The sequence below is a fragment of the Dromaius novaehollandiae genome, chromosome 4 (genome assembly GCF_036370855.1).
Source record: "Dromaius novaehollandiae isolate bDroNov1 chromosome 4, bDroNov1.hap1, whole genome shotgun sequence".
NCBI classification, from domain to species: Eukaryota; Metazoa; Chordata; class Aves; order Casuariiformes; family Dromaiidae; genus Dromaius; species Dromaius novaehollandiae.
Window position 1 is genome coordinate 75,245,007 of NC_088101.1, and position 21,741 is coordinate 75,266,747.

A 21,741-nucleotide genomic window follows, 5' to 3' on the forward strand; every position below is an offset into this window, starting at 1 on the left:
GGAGACTACTTCAGATAGGTCTTATTTTCTGCAGTGCTGAAACCTAATCTATCAGCCTCTTTCCTCTTCTCCCGATAGGTGGCCAGTTCACTTAAGATCTTCTGTTGCACATACTAGGAGACTGTGCTTGCTGATCATTCAAGGCTTATCCTAATGTTCAGGCAAAGTGGCCCCTGGTTATCCTGAAATAACCAGGTTCTCAAAATTTGCTAACTGCCACATGGAACAGTCTGTAAGTTGTTAAAGTAAGAATTAGTTTTGGTTGGTAGGAGATAGTGAAGTTTGGAAGAGCACTGTTCTATTATATTTGACAAATGCAAATTGTGTCCTTACTTCATAGCAGTAATTTGTTTGAAATGTAGCCAGGTGTGGGCATGCTGTTAGTTGGCACGTTGGCTTTTGCTAGCTTAGAGTTATGAGGGAGGAATATGACCATCCTGCCATCTGTATTCTCATGTAGGAGCACTCGGAGGCACTAGTGTGGCCCTAGTGTTTAAGAATTTCAAATGGTAGTATCGTCCTCAAATATGTCTTGCTTTCAGAGTGTGAATTTGAGATGCAACTAAAATATGGTTCTGTTAAAAATGCCTTAGCGTTTATCATCTTTCTGTTATGGTCTCAGTACAGAACCATTGAACTTTCCATGAAGTTGTTAGTTTTGCCCAGGAAACTGATCTGAAGCAATAAGCTCATAATCAGGCCAAATTAGTTACGATTCCATGACGTGAGGAGGCCTGAGCACATTCTTGCTGATGGATTGCTTTGGCCAACTATTACAATCTCTTTTTTTTTTTTTTTTTTAATTGAGCACCTAAGACTTTTCTTTGCTAATCCATTTCTACTGTTCTCTGCTTCTCTGATGTAAGGCAATGTTAATTAGGTAATACAGTTCAACCGCTATCCTGTGCCAGTGAGCTGTACCAGTGAATCGGCTAGTAAACGTCAGATGGTTTAAGTGATTTGACTTACACATCTTCATGTAACTAGAAGTGACACGAACGAGATTTGTAAAGAAAGTGCCCAATATTCTTTTGATTTTTTTTTTCTTTTGAAGAAATGAAAGCTGTAGTTGCAAAGCCCTATAAAGAGGGAGGCCCAGTGCTCAGATGAACACTGTTAATGTAAAGATAAAAGACAGTATAAGAATGAAGCAGGTCTTTTAAAAGCTGTCTTAACAAATCAGAAAACTGAAAAGCTGAGGTTACAATTCAGAAGTCCAAAATTATTAAAGCAAAAATCCCAGAGTTAAGATTTCTAAACAGTTTTAATGCTTCTTGAAGTATTATCACTTAATCATCCAAATAACCGAATTTGTTGGGGGGGGGGGGGGGGAAATGGGGTCAGACTGCTTTATTTTATCCCTCTCCATCCTCCCGTAAGTTCTTCTGCTTGACAAAGTTATGTCTATCTGGCTCTTTCTATCTTCCCTTGAGTTTATTAACTCTGAATTTTCTTGGATTTCAAAAACTGATGTTTGGGAAGCTTTTTTCTAAATCCATTTTCCTGATGTATCCTGACTAGCTCAGTAGTAAACATTTCTGTGTGTCTGAGAAGGAGTTTGTTTGGTAACACTTATTTTTTTTTCCAGGGAATCCCAAAGCACTTCACAAAATCAGTGAATGTAAGCTTCCTCTGAGATGTATCCAGCTGGTCTTCTGGAAAGGAATACATTATTTGTCTTTAAAATGAACAGCACTGTTCAGGAAAGGATGTTGAAGCTAGTCAGAATGCTAATAAGTATTTAGATGGGATGTATGTATTAAAAAATAAAATTGAGCTAGAGCTGATACCACTGAGCTTTTTCTATGAGAAAGCACCATGGGTTTTTATCATCTCCCAGCAGTTGCTCTTCTTCCACCGTAATTTAACTAATATTGGCTTAAGAGAATTGGCTCTGTGTTACCAAATCCATTGGTTTCAAAAGTTTCCTTTTTCTCATATACTAAGCTGTAATGTGTTTAATTTGGCAGACTCTTTTACTCTGTTTATAACTCTAGGTACCACATAGAAAACTGAAGCGAATTTGTCTTTAACCATCATAGAATAAAATTATTACAATAATAATTCAGTTCTGTTTTCCTTATGATTTCTGCATTCAAACAGATATTCATGGTACCATGTATCTTCTTCAGGTTACTAAGGCTGCTGTGCTGAGTATCATAGTAACTTTCATGGAAGATTATAAAAGTTTTGATTATTCCAATTCTTATGTTGGTTCCCTTGATGCTGAATGAGTAGCTATCTAAAGGTAGGAGTTCTGCAAAGAACTCGTACATTAATCTACACAGAAATTGTTTCATAATGTGTGTTTGAGCACGAAAACTTTCTCTGTTTGTATCAAGCTGGCAAAAATAAACAGGTACTTTGTCTTGTGTCCCTTGTATTTATGTATCCCACATAATGTAGATCATTTTGTCTTGAAGGCTGAAAGTAGGCCTGTTCTGTTTCTTTGCAAGTTTTATCTTACGTGTACTCCCAAGGATGATGGAAGCAAAACTGTTACTTTTGGGGGAAGAGAATTTTTCTTTTGCCAGCAACTTTTCTGATGAGTGTCAGCACAGAAAGTAAGTTTGCATATATGTGTGTACATGGAGAGAGAAGATACAGTCTTTCAGATGCACACCTCTGGTCATGAGAATGCCAGAGAAGTCGCTTAAAGCGGGCTGAAGAATGACTTGTGTTTCATCATGGAAGGATATTATTAGATTGTGAAAACAATTGTTTTACATTAAGGAAAATTACAAAAAGTTGAAGTGAAGCTTGTTTCTTCAATGGATATCGCAGAGTACCAGCAAGGAAATTCCAAGTGTACCTCTATATTTCATCCTGTGCAGAGGATAACTTTTACATAGTTGGTGAAAACAGACTTTTATAGTTTTCTCCCATTTCACTGATAATAAAAACATTTCTGCATCTGCAAGCTGAAACACAGCGATACAGTGAATCTCACAGCAGCATTGCTTACAAGGATGAGTCTGTTCTGGCTTTGAAGTCAGCACGTTTGTTTATAAGAGATTATTATTAATCAGGAAGTTTCCAAAGAGGAACTATCCTTTCTTGAGAGGAATAAAATCTGACTGTTGGCTGCTATGGGAAGGAACAACTAAAGTTAAGTTTTAAATACAGAAGTCAGGTTAGCTACTCTAGTAACCTACATTTAGGGATAGCTTGTTCATTTTCAGTTACTTTAAGCTGGTAATTGACCTCTTCTATCCAGGCATGGTAAATAACACTTTCTGTGATCTGTCTCTGTTAAATCTGGTGTGAGCAGTGATGAATGACAGCTCTGAAATCTGAGTCTGATCTTAGATGTGAGATTTACCTGTCCTAGTGCTCTCTTAGTACAGAAGACAGGACCAAGAGAATAGCAAGGATGTATTTCGTATACTGTCTTTGCTGGAGAGCTATTGCTCTCTGATGGCTTGAGGTTGGATTTTATTTTACTATTTTTTAATATTATATCTGTCTGCTAAAGGAAATCTATTATTCCAAGGTCACACCTGTATTGGAGTTTATTGTTTGGATGAAGTATTCATGAGCTCCAAAAAAGAAGTTAATAAATACAGCTTACTTTTCTGAATGATCCAGGGGCTTTATTGTAAATGATTACATACTCAAGTGGACAGGTAAAGATATAGTGTTCTTACTAGAAAAAAAAAGAAGAAAGGGGAGTTTTACAATGTATACTCTAAATGCTTCCTTAGTGTCATCCACCCCATTATAATTGAGGAAAATCATAAAATGCAAACTGGAACATTGTTTTATTCCTTAGAACTCTACATGGATTGAACCATCCCAGAAGGTTTTAATGGTGGTGGCTTTATTCATTTATTTGTGGTGGGGTTGGGGATTTTTGTTTGTTTGTTTATTTGTTTAGCCCTTCCTACCTATTGAGTATGTCTCTTGATAGTTACTCAGCAGTAAAAATTCTTGAATTTAATTTGAAATTGGGCACTTTCTCTAACAAGATTAAGTATTATACCTGTAATTATCTATGTAAGTTCAAATAATAGTTCTCCTGTTGAGCCTTAAAACCTGGGCCAGGTAACAGTGACAGTCTTTGGCAGAGTGACCAGGTCACTTGCACTTGTGCTATTAGACAGCACTGAATTGGCCAGATTCATTTTTCTCTTACTACTCACATACTTGAGGATAACGCTTAGTGCTTGTTCATTACTCGTTTGGAGTTTGCAAACCCCAAATCCTAGTGCTTGTGCATTACTTGTTTGATTTTGCAGAACTACTCTCCATGCTATTTAGCGCTCAGCTTATTCCAAATGCCTGTATTCAGAAGGTTATTCTGCTTCTCAACACAGGTACTTTACTGTGAAGATTGACTGAAGCTGATGCAGGACGTTATATCACACAAAGAGAAATACCCATCTAAATTTACTTGAAAATCTTATGCCTTGAGTGATAGGCTTAAACATATAGCTTACAGTGAAGACAAATGGGAGATGCTGGATATAGCTGAATACTGTATCCAAGAATTGAAGTTTGAGTGGAAATTCCTCCAGTTAGCAAGGGAGACAGACAGTAACTTTTCACTCAAGTGTATGTAATACAATCTGTAACTTCAAGAAAGATATGAAATAACTGGCAGTCACTGGAAATAAATGTCTGGAAATTGGGAGGCAGTGAGGATGCTTGTTTGTTCCCTCTCTCTTCCCCCTCCCCTTGGCCAGTGATAGGCAAGTTTCAATCTGCTCTCACCCCGCAAGTACACTGGGTTGCTTATTGAAACTCTTCTGAGTGTCTGTCTATTTAAGAAAGGAAAATTAGTGACTTTTCTTTTCCCCGAAACCTCTGAAAAATTAAAAAATCCAAGATACTTGTTACCAGATAAATTATACTGTATCAGAATTTAGAAACTGAAAATACAGACTTTTTTAGGATGAAGAGAGCTAGAAAAAAAATGTAGAAATAGATGTGTGATTGCAATGAATCACATTTTGTGCCTTGTTCAGTTCACATGGCTTAATGGCTGATTCGCATAGAACAGCTCCCTAATCCTTCTCTTGGTGACAGGCTACTTGCCAAGAAAACAATCTGGTGCACTGCAGTTAGAGCACTATCTCTGTCTGGAGTGTCCTGCAAGCTGTTAAAAGGATGCTATAAACCTATGAATGTATTGATTGACCTTAATTTCTAGATTGTTCAAAGTTGAATTCTGTGAAAGTGAAACGAGGATTTGCTTTAAAGGTGTAACCTAGAATGTTTTCAAAATTCTAAAAGGAAATAATGATTATTTTAATCATTTAACTAAAGTGCAATTCTTCTGTCTTTTGAAAAAGCTTAAAGAGGAACAAGGAAACTTCTCCATACCTTGCAGGCCTCAAGTAACAAGCCATTTTTAACAAATAATGTACAGGATGCAGTTCAAAGCATATGGAGAAAGACATTAGGTTATGTTAGGCTAGAAGCAGAAGAAAAAAAACACTTTTCAGTTGTCTAATGTGATGGAATTTTTCTGTTTCTGCAGATATGATCTGGCAGATTTGGAAAGCTGAGTCCAAATACTGGCTACCACAACTGTTTCTTCCTTGACATGTTTTCCTTCACAGGTTTTCTTTTTTTGTCCAGAATTTTTGGCAATTGCATATGTGCAGGTAGACTCTGTAGAATCATGTGCACATTTGCTTGAAATTTTTTGGATGGAAGTATGGGAGCTGTAACTAGACATCGCTGGGAGAGGGGAGGGGTTGGAAATCAGAGCAAACGAACAATTTTCCTCATCCACACTATCTTCAGTTTCACAGAATAACTTTGTGAAATAATAGTAATGTACTTGTGACATCAAATTCAGGGAAAACCTATCTAATCTTCTAGGTGATCATGCTGCCATGCCTGTTTGCAATGTTCAGAAATAGTCTACTAGCAGAGATAAACGTCAACAAGAATTAAAGCAAATCATCAAGAATGTGATAGGACCTAAGATTTTGCAGCAGCTTACCCAAACTCTGGGGACATAGAAGCCGGCGTCCACTATTCACATAAACAACAATTTTTACTGGACTGAAATTTGACATAAGTAATATTATTTCCATGGTTCACAATTAATTAAGCCAATTATTTTAAACTTATAGAAGTATTTCAGAAGTAGCTAAATTTATAGATTTAGAATTTTCTGAGGAAAATTTTCTGAAACTATACATGGATTTGAACATATGATCAAAAGCAATTGGTTGCTGTGAGCTAGTGAGTTACCACCTGTCAGCTCCCAGAGAGCAGAGCATGTTAAAAGGTCTGTGATTTAAGCTGTGACTTTTTATATATATGTACGTTGCACCCACACCCACAAATTTGTGTGACCTTCGCCTTTTTTAATGGCTCTCACTTCATGTTGGATGAGTTCAGAAGCTTAATTTATCTATTAGCATAGTCACTCCCATGCCAGTAACGTGACACCTCTCCTTTATATAATCCCTTCCTTGCTTCAGCCAGCTGATGAAAAGCCAAAAAGAACAACTTTTGATAGAACTGGGTATAAGTTAAAGTGGGGGAAGGAAATATAAGCTTGTTGGAAACAGTAGAACAGAATAAAATGTTTGGTATGGAGGAAGGTGTGGAATACAATATGAAAATATGAATTAAAGTGATGTGCTGCCCTGTGTAGTATGAATGAGAGAAAAGGAGTAATAGAAATCTGGGTCAATAGTTAAATAATCTTGCAGATAATTGTGAGTTTTAAACCTTTTGTGTTGGACTTAGCACTTAATCATGATGGCTTTTTTAAGAATTTTATGCTAAAAAATTACTTCTTGGGTACTCCAATACTCCTACTATTTTTTGACTTTCTTTAAATCCTAAGACTAGGAAAGCACATCAGGCAGATCATCTTTTTTTCTTTTCTTTTCTTTTCTTCTTTTCTCTTTTTTTCATTTTATTTTATTTAGCCAAGCTGATACCTGGAATACCCTGTTTTCTGGATGTGGGGATGTTGTAACTACAGTGTATTAACTTAATGAAAAATTACAGTAAATATATCACACGTTCAGAAAAGAACACTGTCATATATAGAGCTGTTGCTGAGAAATTCGTCACATTAAGTCTGCAGCCTCTTTTTGCACGCCGCAGTAAGAGGTTGAGTAAGTGGCCTCTAGAGTGTTGGCGTTTTGCACGGTGGCTTTTTTTTTTTTTTTTTAAACCTGGTGCTAGCTTCATAGGAGTGCTGTGCAGGACAGCATGCAGCGTGTCAGCTGACTCAAGTATTAGTTTCATGGTACAGGAGGAAATGAAGTGTTTGATTCCAAAAGTTAGCGCTTCTTCGATATAATGGTGAGCATATTGATCATATTGCTGTTGCTCTTGCTTGCTTGCTTTTTTTTTTTTCTGGACATGATATTATAATTAAGTTAAGGAAGCAAACGTGGCTTAGATTTTGAGTATTTGCTACACTTGTCTCCTCAATTAGCCAGTTCGGAGAGCAGAGCAAAAACAGTGCCAACTCCTCCTCTTTTGCCCTTATGTGAGGACAGAAGGGAAAAAGTCATAAACAGTATATGTATAAACTGACAATTATTACAGCTACATAGGTTTGTCGGTATTACTGTGCTGCTTGGTTCTTTCTAAACAATTTGCACTAGTAAATTTACTAGTGTACAAAACTCCTTCTAACGTTTAGTACTGCTAAGTCATCCTCAGTTGACTGTGGCATAAAGTTTTATATTTAGCACTTCAGCAGTGCAGCAATGCAGTTAGGAATAGAAAATTGCTTTTTCACTTGACTGCAAATAATTGAATTTAGAAGTTAGCCTGTAAGTCCATTGCTTCAGTATATGACTTTTCAAATGCCTGTTTCTGACAGAATTAATAAGCTAGTTTCACTATATAATTTAGTATTTTCTTTTTCCATAAAATTTACTTGTGCTTTAACATCTTATATCCGCATTTCTCAACAATTTCTGGCCAGCAAGCAGGAGAGAGGAGGAACTCTTGCATCTTGGAAAAAATGAAATCTTTATGCCACCATAGTGACACAGCAAATCTTACACTTTAATGTGTTTTTTTTTCTACAACATCTTGATTTGTGATCTGTGTTACCTTTAGAGAGAATGCATATTCCGTGATTGTATACAGACAAGATTATGTTAAATTCAAAAGGTGAGATAATTTTATAGGAGGTTTGTACAAGTCTCAATCTCCAGAAGTTATTGGGAAAGCTGTGGCTAGGATATAAGAAGCTGCAAGATTTTTGCATAGTTACCATTCCTAGGCTTATAGTAATGCGAAGGGGCATCTTACATCCTCCTCAGTCATTTCAGATTGCTTCTTTTTTGCTATGATTTCAACCTTCCACTTCCAGTTATGGAAACAGTGTAATTGCCAAATGTGACCACTGAGCATCCAAATAATTAAAACCTACATAATACCTTGCCTATTTTTCCTCTCAAAAGGAATGGGCATTTCAGGCTGTAAGCTGATGTTTATTATTTCACCCAAGTTGTATCCCATTAGAATAACGCAGGTTTTTCTGCTGTGGGACAGTTGGTAGTGTACTATTGCACTTCATGTATGTGTTTGTATTTTAGCATTTTGCTGTTTTGGTAGTGATGTTTTTATCTAGGATTACTTGCAAGTCTAGGCAGATAGCAAAAGCAGAAAAACCTGTGTGCAAGAATAGCGTAGAAAATGGACTGAAAAGGAAGCTAGAGTTTGGGGTGGGGAGGAAATACTGGCAGAGAGAGGAGATGAAACTGTCCATTTTTCCCTCTACTCTCCCCAGCAAACAACACAAAGTTTAAACAACTTGTGAAGTTTTGTGAAGAAAACTTTGTGAAGAAAAAAATTGGGCATTGTAAAGTAGCAGAACTATGGGATAGGTTTTGCATGAAGATATTTTGAAAACTTTCCTCTCCCTCCCTTCTACCTGCAGATATATTTCTTCATACTGTTCTCCTCCTGTCCTCCACTCCTGAATCTTCTGTGTCCTGGAACAGTCCCTTTCCCAAAATCTGAATTGTGCAAGAAGAAGGTTCAGGCTTAGCTTCTTAAAATACATCTTAGCGATTAGTTAATACTTGAACTTTTAGCCTGAGACACTCAGATAAATCCTAAGTGATACAGTGCAGTAAATGTGACAGTGTATAGTTTGCAAAACCTTGGACGTACAGTAATAATGTATGCAACTTCGTAATTTGAAACCTTAGTGTGAATGTATTTAGTTGTTTTATGTAATCATTTTGACATCTGATTTAAGTTATTTATGGAAATGGATTTATACCTAGTAAAAAATTTTGTTGCGTTTTAATAGTTGCCATGAAAAAAGAAAATGCATGGCTACTGAGATATTTTTGCTGTAGTAATGTCATTGTATAAATGTCAAAAATGAATATTCTTTTTATTAAGTTGCATTTTGTGGGTTTTTTCCCCATTTTGTTTTCTTTTGTGGTATTGTTGTACAGAGCTCTGGGATTGAAACTTTAGTGGAGGAGCTTTGCTCCAGATTGAAAGACCTTCAGAGTAAGCAAGGTAAGTTACAATACTTCATTCTTCTGAGGTCGTATATCATATTTATCAAGTACATACTATTCTGACATGGGGGGGGATGGGGGCTGTTAATTCAGTAGCTTTTCATGTAGGCGATGCTACTTTAAGATACACTTGAATAGTTTCATTCAAATAGTTTGAACAATTCTACAACAGTATGTGCTGTTTACCTAAGAAAGAGCCATTGACAAATGGAATTTTCCGTATGAAAAGATAAAACTATTCACATCCAGCTATGCATGCTTTTTTAGTAAATATTTTCTATTCAGTTTTCTTCCACAAAGAAAAAAAAAAAGTAGGTTTGATTCAATTCCTTTTGTATATAGATATTTGGAAAGAATAGAGTGGCCTCAAAATTGGTATATACTAGCTATTCCAGTGAAAATAATCTATGAGTAGCAGTCACACAGAGAGGTGTGGTTAAAATTTGTAGGCTTTAGGGAGAATTGTGATGGGGGCTTTATGTTCTCAAGCTTAGGGCAGGGAGCATAATATATGATTGTGGTGTCCCCTGTGAAAGTTTGCTGCATAGGAATGTTTGTTCAGGCACAAAACAGCAGCCTTTGACACTATATAAACAAATTAAGGTACTTATGGTGTAGTATAAATAGCAATGAATAAAAGGTAAATACTGATTTCTTTCTTTCCTGAGGCATTGGCTAACCCCTGAAAAACAGAAATAAAACAAACCAGGAAACCTTGACTAAATAACTTTAATGTTGAGTACTATCCTCTCCTCTGTCCCCCAAAAAACAAATTATTTTTTAAATTTTGATTAAAAAAAAAATGAAATGGACTGACTAAACTTACTACTTTTCTGTGCATAAATATGCAACGTTTAACTATAGCTTCTTTTTCAGAATAAATATTTACCTACTTAAAGCATGGTTTTAGTGGTTTCAAGTCTTCTGTTTGTTTTTAAATAGCAGAAGTATCATTAACCAGCTCTTCTAAGTGTTTCATAGTGTTTAGCAGTGACACCTTCTCACTGAGCAATAGCAGTGCTGACTATTTATTTTGAAAAAAGAAGTAAACTTAGTATGTATCTTGCTGCTTCCCCTAGCCCCCTGCCATCTTACAGATTTTCATATATATCTGCCTTACTATATGTTCACCCAACACAGAGCAACTATCACAGGGGTACTTTCTTTTACTGAAATACATGACAAATTAGGTGCTACCATATATTTAAAAAAAAAATGTTTGTTTAGTTAAACATTTTTATGTGTAGCAATGTAAGAAGGAGATAAGGATTTGGGTATGAAATAACTGAAAGCTCAATAAGAAATCTCATAGTGAGGACACTGTTAACCACAACATAGCCTGCATTTGCTAGCTGGTCATGTTTGGTGAAATCTGTGGGCTTTAACAAGACAACTATGGAAAATTTGCATCTTGAGTGATACTTTATGATTTTTTTTAATGCATAATAATCAGACTATAAGTGGTTTGTTCAGCTATTTGCAATACTGTATGAAAATACATTACTGCTTACAGGTGTAAATCCTGGTGCGTTTTTTGAAATACTGTTACAAAATACATTGGCTTCTTGAATTTTCTCTTAAACATTTGCAATTTTTTTCCAAAACAGAGGAGAAGATTCACAAAAAGTTAGAAGGCTCGTTGTCTCCTGAGACTGATTTATCTCCCACAGCAAAGGATCAAGTAGAAATGTATTGTTGTTTTTATTATTTGAGACTGTTTTCTGTTTTCTCTCTTTACTCCCCTATTTTAAAACAGTGAAGTTAGCTTAATGTAAAATCTGGAATTCTGTGAATGTTAGGAAGTAAAATCTTCTTTCCTGCCATCTTCTTTTGCACATCTTAAATATTTAAATATGGCCGATTGATACTACACGCTGATTTAATTTATGGAAAAGTCCTGACTGCTTTCCTTTGACTATATGCAGACCTGAATTTTAAGGCATACTGTATTTCAGATTTCTTAAGACCAAGTCAGATGGGCAAATTAAAAGCCCTTAAAATAGCATTAATTGACACATAGCAGACATAGTTTCCTGCCCTCAGAGCTCTTTGTCTTCTGTTGCAGAGATGGGAAACTGAAACTGTTTATAAACAAAGGGGTCTTCTACTAACCAACTACCTGAGTCCGGTGTCACTGAAGTACCTAGGAGTTTTGTCTTTGACTTCACTTGGAGAGACGACTGTTGCTATTTTTTTAATTGTTATTTTTTTTTTTATTAATGGCCATTGTTAACAGCAGCAGCATTCTAGTAGAAGTGGTGCTAAATGGATAGCAAATATTCTAAAAACAAGTGAGAGAGCTGGTTGTTCTAATGTGCATTTAAGTGAGCAAAATGGCATTCAAATCAACATACTAATGACTCTAGTATCACTCAAAACAATGCTCTTAAAATTGGAAGAACTTATAACAAGGAGACTGACATAAATCTACACACTGGTAATAGTTACTTACCTGACTTCGTTTTTGAACAGGTTTTCATTGAAATACATGTATTTAGTCATATGGTTATGTTTTAGCCTTGTCCTTGTCAGCTAAAGTTCTGACTGCATCTTAACCTGCTGTAGAAATTATCCTCCTTCTTTCCTGCCCCCAATAACATGAGGCATCTTGTTAAAAATTTTAAAAATTGGGGCTTGTTGAATCTCTTTGCAAAACCATGTCGATGATGATGTTTGATTCTTGCAATTGTTATAATTTTCTTTTTTTTTTAAACTGGAAGATCAAACTATGTAGAGGCTAAGAGAAAATGTCTCACTTCACAAAGAAGAATCAACAACTGATAGTCTGCAATTCAGGACTTGCTTATTGATATTCTAAATCAAACATGATTAACTAAGAAGTCCTGAGTGAATTGCTACATTATCTAATAAATTAGGAGTCAGACCTTCACTGTTTTAAGCATCCACAATTTCTGTCTACAACAGAAGAAAGTTTAGTACTTCCTAAAAATGAGAATGTTTATTTTGCAGTCTGTTTTTAAACATGCCTTAATATAAGCATTAATATAAACACTTTAAAGTTTTTCTTAATCTCCCCTTTGTTATCATTCAAATTGAGCTATGAGTGTCATGTGCATATGTAGAACAAACTAGATTTATTGTCAGTTAGAGGTGGCAAAATTATGTGTGTTTTGTGCTGCTTTCTAATTTTAATGCCTCTATGAAGTTCTAAGATCTGATTGTCACCTTTTTGTTTTGTTTTCAGGTACTATGAAGCATTTCCTCCTCTTTCTGAAAAGCCAGTTTGCCTGCAGGAAATTATGACTGTATGGAATAAATCCAAAGTATGCTCTTACTCTAGCTCCTCATCTTCATCCACTGCTCCACCAACTAGCACAGATACATCTTCTCCAAAGGACTGCAATAGTGAAAGTGAAGTAACTAGAGAGAGAAGTAATAAAGTATCTGCCACTGTACATGAAAGAACCCAGCAGAAGAAAAGTAAAAATGAAAAAGAAAACAAGTATAGTAACAACACTGTTGAAGATAAGCCTGTTTTATACAAAAAGCAAGTCCGACATAAGTCTGAGGGAAAGATGCGTCCTCGCTCCTGGTCATCTGGTTCCAGTGAGGCTGGTTCAAGTTCTAGTGGTAATCAAGGTGAATACAAGGCATCAATGAAATGTATTAAAGTAAGACACAAAACAAGAGAGGTTCGAAATAAAAAAGGGCGTAATGGGCAAAGCAGGCTTTCAGTGAAGTCTGGTGAAAAGGCTGATAGAAAAATCCACAGTGGAAGCAGCAGCAGCAGCAGCAGCAGTGGGTCCATCAAACAGCTGTGCAAAAGAGGTAAAAGGCCATTAAAAGAAATTGGAAGAAAAGAAGCAGGAGGTAACGATGGAAAAGATCTATATTTAGACAGCAGAAATGAAAAGGAATACAAAGAAGAACCCTTGTGGTATACTGAGCCGATTACAGAGTACTTCGTTCCTCTTAGCAGAAAAAGCAAGCTGGAGACTACATACCGCAATAGAGAAGATATATGTGATGTAACATCAGAGGCTGTAGAAGAGTTGTCTGAATCAGTGCATGGTCTTTGTATTAGCAACAATAATATTCATAAAACATACCTCGCAGCAGGTACTTTCATCGATGGTCACTTTGTAGAAATGCCTGCAGTTCTAAATGAGGATATTGACCTCGCTGGGACCTCAATATGTTCTCAACCAGAGGACGACAAATATTTAGATGATGTTCATCTATCAGAACTAACACACTTCTATGAAGTAGATATTGATCAATCCATGTTGGATCCTGGTGCCTCAGATACGATGCAAGGGGAGAGTCGGATTTTAAATATGATTCGACAAAAGAGTAAAGAAAAAAATGATTTTGAGGCAGAATGTTGCATAGTGTTAGATGGAATGGAGTTGCAAGGGGAAAGTGCAATATGGACAGATTCAACCAGCTCTGTTGGTGCTGAAGGGTGGTTCTTGCAAGACCTTAGTAATTTAGCTCAATTTTGGGAGTGCTGTTCATCTTCTAGTTCTGGTGATGCAGATGGGGAAAGTTTTGGAGGGGATTCTCCTATTAGATTCTCCCCCGTCTTAGACAGCACAATGCTTAATTCACACATGCTTGCTGGCAATCAAGAGCTCTTTTCAGATATTAATGAAGGGTCTGGTATAAACTCTTGTTTTTCAGTGTTTGAAGTGCAATGCAGTAACTCTGTTTTACCATTTTCTTTTGAAACACTCAATTTGGGAAATGAAAATGCAGATTCTAGTAGCACTGCTAATATTCTTGGGAAAACACAGTCTAGATTGCTAATATGGACCAAAAATAGTGCCTTTGATGAAAATGAACACTGTTCCAATCTTTCAACGAGAACCTGTAGTCCATGGTCACACTCGGAAGAAACACGTTCAGACAATGAGACTTTAAATATTCCATATGAAGAATCCACGCAATTTAATGCAGAAGATATTAATTATGTAGTTCCTAGAGTGTCTTCAAGTTATGTAGATGAAGAAATTCTAGATTTTTTGCCAGAAGAAGCCTGCCAGCAACAAGCTAGAACTTTAGGAGAAATGCCCACTTTGATTTTCAAAAAAAAATCTAAACTAGAATCTGTCTGTGGTATTCAGCTAGAACAAAAAGCAGAAAGTAAAGACTATGAAACTACACAAGGGTGTAGTGAAAGCAGTCCACATGGAGAAGGCTACAGCTCAGGGGTTATTAAAGATATCTGGACAAATATGACAGACAGAAATTCTGCAGCAGTGGTAGAAATAGAAGGAATAGAAGATGAATTGTTTTCAACTGATGTAAATAATTATTGCTGCTGTTTGGATACAGAAGCAAAAGGTGAAACCCTCCAGGAGCCCAATAAAGCAGTGCAAAGATCAGAGTATCATCTTTGGGAAGGTCAAAAGGAGAATTTAGAGAAGAGAGCCTTTGTTTCAAATGATTTATCAAAAGTAGATGGTGGTGACTATACTACACCATCAAAACCTTGGGATGTTAACCAGGAAAAAGAAAACTCATTTATACTTGGCGGTGTGTATGGGGAGCTCAAAACATTTAACAGTGATGGAGAATGGGCGGTGGTGCCACCTGGTCACTCAAAAGGGAGCTTATTACAATGTGCAGCTTCTGATGTAGTGACAATAGCTGGTACGGATGTCTTTATGACTCCAGGTAACAGCTTTGCCCCTGGTCACAGGCAATTGTGGAGGCCGTTTGTATCATTTGAACAGAATGAGCAGTCAAAGAGTGGAGATAACGGATTAAATAAAGGTTTTTCTTTTATCTTCCATGAAGACTTACTGGGAGCTTGTGGTAACTTTCAAGTTGAAGAACCAGGGCTTGAATACTCATTCTCTTCCTTTGACCTGAACAATCCATTTTCACAAGTTCTTCATGTAGAGTGTTCATTTGAGCCAGAAGGAATTGCATCTTTCAGCCCTAGTTTTAAACCTAAGTCAATTCTGTGCTCTGATTCAGACAGTGAGGTTTTACACCCCAGAATATGTGGTGTTGATCGAACGCAGTACAGGGCTATACGAATTTCTCCAAGGACTCACTTTCGCCCAATTTCTGCATCTGAACTTTCCCCAGGTGGTGGAAGTGAGTCAGAATTTGAGTCAGAAAAAGATGAGGGAAGTATTGCTGTCCCTTCTCAAGTAGATGTGTTTGAGGATCCACAAGCAGATCTCAAACCTCTGGAAGAAGATGCAGAAAAAGAAGGGCATTATTATGGAAAATCAGAGCTTGAATCTGGAAAATTCCTTCCCAGATTAAAAAAGTCTGGAATGGAGAAGAGTGCGCAGACGTCATTGGATTCCCAAGAAGAATCGGCTGGGATGTTGCCAGTAGGAAACCAAGATCCATGTTTAGAGTGTAGTATGAAAGAATCTCTAGATGGGAGGGCGATGGAGAGCTCCAAAGTAAACTGCAGAATAGTGGAGCCACGTGAGGAAACTAACAAGTTTTGCGGTTGTAAAGCAGGGTGCCATTTCCCTACGTATGAGGATACTCCTGTTTCTTCAGGAGAACTTGAACAGGTATGTAGAGATGTAAAAGTATAGAATTCGCAGCTAGCAGCTGATTATCAACAAATCAAGTCATGTGACAGTTCAGTTTAAGTGGATGTAACTGTACAGTTCTATAGAAAAATTAACCATCTTCAGGCATTATGGTGTAATCTTGCAAACCTTTAGAAATATATGATATTTATAAGTGTACGCTCACATGGCATTAAAAGCTGTCTACCTTAGGTTTTTAGCTTACCTGATTTACGTACAATATGTTAAAGTGTGCATAAATTTTGGGTGGTAAGATGTACTGATTTTGATTCAAGCCTTTTTTAAAACTTAGAAGAGGAAAATCTGAAATCAGTCTTTTCAATATGAATTCCAACTTGAATTATCATTACTTCTAAGTAGAAGAGTGTGGGCTTGAATTATTGGATGTAAGCTCAATTAATGAAAGGTTTATAAAAAGGCTTTATGCTCTGGAAATTAAAATATTCTTTTAGGAAGGAAGAATATGGATGCAAAATGAAATAAAACATGGATGCAAAATGTACTCCACTACCACAATAGTGTAAGGAGGCCTCAGTATAACTAAGAATTAAGCTCAGTTATTTTTTTTCAGGTAATTATTACAGTAAATTAAGTCATAATCAAGAGCAAGAAGCCCTCCCAGCCAAAAATATCCAAGCACTTGTATATAAGGTTACAGTTTTTATTGCGATCAACTTTCTCTGCTCTTGAGGAAAAAATGTTTGACCAGCAAAATCATTTCATTGTGCAGCCAGCTCAGAGAAATTATCTGGATAGTTAAGATGCATTTTGTTTGCTTTTCCTCTTCAGCCTCATCTTCCATGTACTCAGCAGTTGTAACATCTCCGCTAGGAGGGAATTTTCTGCATTTTCAACTGAAAAGTTGCAACCAGCTTGTGTTGTACTCCTTGTATACTCCTTAATTGTAACATTGGAAAACTAATTCATTTATGGGAAAGCTAACATTTTTCTTGCTAAAACTGAAGTTAAACTTCCTGTTGAACAAAATCAAAATTCCTTGTTTTCTTTCTTCCTAATCTGTTTCTCCTCCCTGCTCCTTCAAATTAATTACTATTGTTGCTTCTCTTCCCCAATGCTGGTCAGTTCATGTCTGCTGCTTGTACAAGAGAATCAAATCTATGGCTTTTCCAGGCCATTTCTAGAGATCTTGGTTCCTGCTGCTCTGCGAAGTTAATAGAGATGAAGTGTCTCCACAAATTTTTTGGGAAGTCTGAGAAGTTACTGTGTTTGTCCCAGGCCTTGCAAAAAGAGCCACCAAAATTTTAATAAACTTAAGCTGTAGGTCAGAGGAGATGCTGGAATTACAGTCTGCTAAGAGTAAAGTGGAATCTTAACTTCATTGTACAATAGGACAAAATGAATGAACAAATGGTATAGTACAATTGTCTATGATAGCAAGAGACTAGGTTCCTTCCAGCCTCTTTCCAGATCTCCTTTCTGGATCCTTAGATAAGCATCCTCATGGAGCACTAAATTGATCTAGAGATAAAGAGAAAAGAGGTTTAACTTGAGCAGAGGTTATGGAATTAATTGATTCATTGTCTAGACCAATATTTTTCTAATTTTTTTAATGAAAACTTCATGCTTTCTTTTATTGACTTTAGACAAAATTTAAGCATATTGTATTACCTCACTGTTGATCCAACATAGTATTCTAGTCATATTCTGTGATATGGGCACCTCCAATGTTTTTACATAAATAATGGACTTGAAAATACTACAGTATAATAGGAAATCATTCTCTTTTGTATCATGTAAACTATAATTAATGTGCAGACTGTGCAAACATGTATCTGTGAATACCTGCTATTTATAAGAATGTAAGAGAAACTGTTTCAGTTCCTTCCCTTTTACCTTCCTCATTGGTGCACTTCTTTTAGGATTATAATATATTTTGAAGTACGAATCTGACAATAGCTCCTGCAGAAGCTCATCAAAATTGAACAGATATTTAGATATCTAACCGTAAGATTTTAGAAAAGTTTAAAAATAAAAAACAAAAAACTGAACTACAGATCCCCTTCCTTTCAAGTAAATGTCCCTTTTACCACTTGGCTGTGGAGTTGTAGGTAAATATACATGAACTTTCTGGTCCGGTTAATGGTCTCTGAATGTAGTATTGCTGCAACTATCAACAGATCTGTATTATATAGACTCTGATCTAGTAGATGTGCCCTAAAAATGCTTATACTATTGAGTTCTTGACATAAATAAATGAATATCTAACTTGTAGGTTCTGTTGGGACTGGTGCCAACCTTCTCAGGACTGGACATACCTAGAGCAATGCCTTTGGGGACTAGGGAATTTGACTGGCAGAACATAAATGTTTATGGATCTTGTGAATTAATTGGCTTATTAGATTTGATAAGGTACTTCACTTGACTGGAATAATACATTGCAAGTATATAGCTTGTGTAGGAAGACTGGCAAGAGGGGAAGGGAAGGGGGGTGCCTTACATGTGAAGGCTATATACACTGGTTCTGAGGTCTGTAACACAGGAAGTAACCTGCTGTAAACCTCTTTGAGCAGTAAAAAGAGAGAGACAAAATGCAGAAGGTCTGCTTTAGGTCATAAAACCAGAAGAATCAAGTGGAAAAAAACATTTAAGAGCACTTAGCAGAACCATCCATGTACAAAGCAAAGGACATTGGGGTTAAAACAGATGGTAACTGCTGGGACATCTGAGAAGGATTTGCTTCAGATCGTTCTTGTTATTTGTGGATCATGACAGATGATGAAAGCAGCTACAAGTCTCTCAGCTCTAACTTCCTAATTAATAAGATGTAATTTGCTGAGATTTTTGAAAGCTTCCTGTATGAAAGAGACCTTAAAATGATGGAGTTCACAATGACAGCATAAAAACTGAGGAGAAAAAACAAGGTATAAAGCAAGACAATAAGGTGAATACTTGGTATAACTAGAAGTCCTACAAAAAATCAGAAACTGAAAGAAGACTAAAGAAGGATTTTCTGGGAGACAGAACAAGCAAGCATGGGAAGCTATGAAAAGATAAGTTATTTTAAGCGTTTTTTCCACTTGTTTCAATTCTTGTTGAAAAGACAACTAACTGAGCAAGGGAGAAATACAGATAAATTATACAGCTAGTTACAGGAATATTCAGCTGAATATCATGAGGAGCAGCTGATTTGAACACAACCGAGGAGAACACTTTTTTGAAAACATACAGAAGACAACCTTTAAAAAAGGAAAACACATTTCTCTCTTTTAAGAGGAAAAGGAAAGTAAGGTATTATCTCTCTTAAAGTTTCTAAACAAATATTTTCACTAGGATAAACCAGAAAGTGAAAAAGTTACAAAGTTTCGGGTTGAGAAGAAGAGATTGCACACTCAAGATAACTGTCAATGGCTTTCTGTCAAAATGGAAGTATTACAGGAGAGCAAGGGAGATCATTAATTATCTGGTCTGGGAAGTAAAAGGGGAGGAGGTGGGGGGGAAAAGCATATTAGTAAAAATTTGTGATGATACCAAACTGGGAAAGTCTGCAGTTACACTGAAAGACAGGATTAGCATCAAAAGGTTCTTAAACTAGAAAAATGGTCTGAAAAATAAAATGTAATTCAGCAGGGACAAATACAAACTTCTAAAGAAAAATAATCCTCTACACAAACACAGTATAAGGAGTGACAGGCTAGGAAATCATGTGAAACAGAAAATCATCTTCAAGTAGATCATAAGCTGAGCATAAATCAGCAATGACACACTTTGCAAAAGAAGGCAACCTTGTGATATATAAAAATGTCCTGCTGGAAGAAGTGAAGTAATCGCTCCTCTGTACTTGGAACTGGTAAGTCCTCTGCTGGAGTACGCTGTTCGGTTTTGATTATCTTGTTTCAAGAAAGATGTCCTGAAGAGAGCAACCCAAAGACTGGGCATCACTGCTTTTGAAAACAGATGGAAGGAACTAAGGTGGTTGTATCTCAAAAAGAAGAAACTGAAGAAGAAACCAGTAGTATTGCAGAAGCCACTTACTGTGTTATAGGAGATGAACAAAAGGCTGTGCTTGTTCTGTAAGCTCTGCTATGTGCAATGGATGTGATGACCTTAAACCACAGCGAGGAAAAGAATTCTAACAAAATCAATTTACTGTAAGGCTTAAATATTTTTAGGGAAGCAGTGGAAATTCTATCTTGGAGAGATTCAGTGTTGGGAGGCGTCTGTTAAGATTGGAGCTTTGTAGTTGATTCTGTCTTTGTGCAAGAGTAGACTAGATAACCTCCCAGGCTCCCTTACATATGTGTTTTCTGTGAAATTCCACAATTAAGTGACTGCCAGATGAGTTTTAAAAATACAAAGTTTTGACTTGGCTTCCTGTGTCTGTCTGTGACTAGCTTCTTGAGCCAGATGGATCTTCCTTGAATAACTGCTGAACTAAAACTTGGATCTGATCTTTTGAACTGGAACTCGCTGAAGCTCACTGTTGCATTGAGTTTTGAATTATGCGTGTGTTTCTTTACATTCTTACTGATAGGTAGGGCTTGCAGAGCAGGCTGAAGAAAAACTTTTTACTTACAGATTGATATGACTCTTACTTTTCCTGTGGTTGGTTAAGGAACTGACAGTCATAATGCTTCAAATAATATTCAGATCATAATGAGACCTTAGTGCTTATTCTGTTCAGACTGTGCAAAACTCTTGTTATTACCTTGATATTTGTCAATATGCATTCTGAAAGAGTAGAAATACTTAATGCTGATATTTTCAAATTAGTATCTGAAGCTGAAATAGTCTATCCTGAAAGAGCTATCAGTTCACAGGGAAAATGTGTTTTCATCATCCTTCTGACATAGGAAAGCTCCAGAAAGTGAGTAGTGCTCATGTCTGCAGCATGTGGGGAGGGAGGGCGGGAGAAGAGGAAACAATAGGAGTCTTGAGGTGCATATATGAGAGCTGGAAAGAAGAGGATTTTAAGCTTGTGTAGCAGAGTTTTGCCAAAAGATCTTAGCAGGAACAATGGGTGAGCTTATGGTTTCATATGCTCTGTGTTTTTAGTTAGTTGTCAGATGGTTATTGGAGCAAGTTAAATAATCTCAGTTGTTTTATTTTGACAGTTAGCATGTGAGCTGAGTCTAGAGTCTGCTCTTTCACAGTTCAGTCCAGTGTTAGTGTGTCAGTTTTGGGTGCAATTCATAAATATTTTTCTGTACAGTGAACTGCTTAATTTTTTATGTTAAAGCTACTGAAAAGCTGACTTTCTTCAAGGCAGTGTTCTCACCTGTGTAGCAATTGTGCTTTTAAAATAATGCAAGTATTACAAGTGGTGACATAACATAGATTTTAGATGCAGTTTTAAGAGAAGTTGGTGACAAGTGGCTTTCTAGAAGTTGGTGACAAGTGGCTTTCTAGAAGTTGGTGACAAGTGGCTTTCTAGAAGTTGGATCTCTTCAGGTCTTCTCATTCACAGAGTTTTTTTTGTTAAGAAGGAACTGTTGTCTTTTTTCTTGTCCACTCAGTGGGTAATGTGATGTTTGAATGCAGAATGACAGTAACTTCTGATTTGCTTCAAATTACATGTAGGATTAATAAATTTCTTTAAAAAGATATTTTTTAAAGTAATAGGTGGTTTTGCACATACAATTCATTTATATAGTGAGGGATGGACACACAGACACACAGTTTTACAGTCTTACAGCAAGAGGCGGTGGGGGACTGGAGGACAAAAGTGTTATGTGAATAAACTGCAGAGTAAGTATTGTTACTGCACAGTCTGCTCCTAGGCA

At 36.5% G+C, this 21,741-nt stretch overlaps 1 protein-coding gene across 8 annotated transcripts in view; it reads left to right on the forward strand.

Moving 5' to 3' along the window:
• KIAA0232 (KIAA0232 ortholog) overlaps positions 1 to 21,741 on the forward strand; it is a 70,425-nt gene that overhangs the window by 36,967 nt on the left and 11,717 nt on the right. For 7 of the 8 annotated variants that reach the window (XM_026122035.2, XM_026122036.2, XM_064511462.1 and 4 more), the window contains 3 exons: positions 9,405 to 9,471; positions 11,081 to 11,162; positions 12,679 to 15,979. In XM_026122035.2, the coding sequence (XP_025977820.2) occupies positions 9,405 to 9,471; positions 11,081 to 11,162; positions 12,679 to 15,979 (3,450 nt within the window). Of the gene's footprint in view, positions 1 to 9,404; positions 9,472 to 11,080; positions 11,163 to 12,678; positions 15,980 to 16,789; positions 20,329 to 21,741 lie in introns of those variants that run through there. The other variant, XM_026122038.2, reaches the window with a different exon arrangement.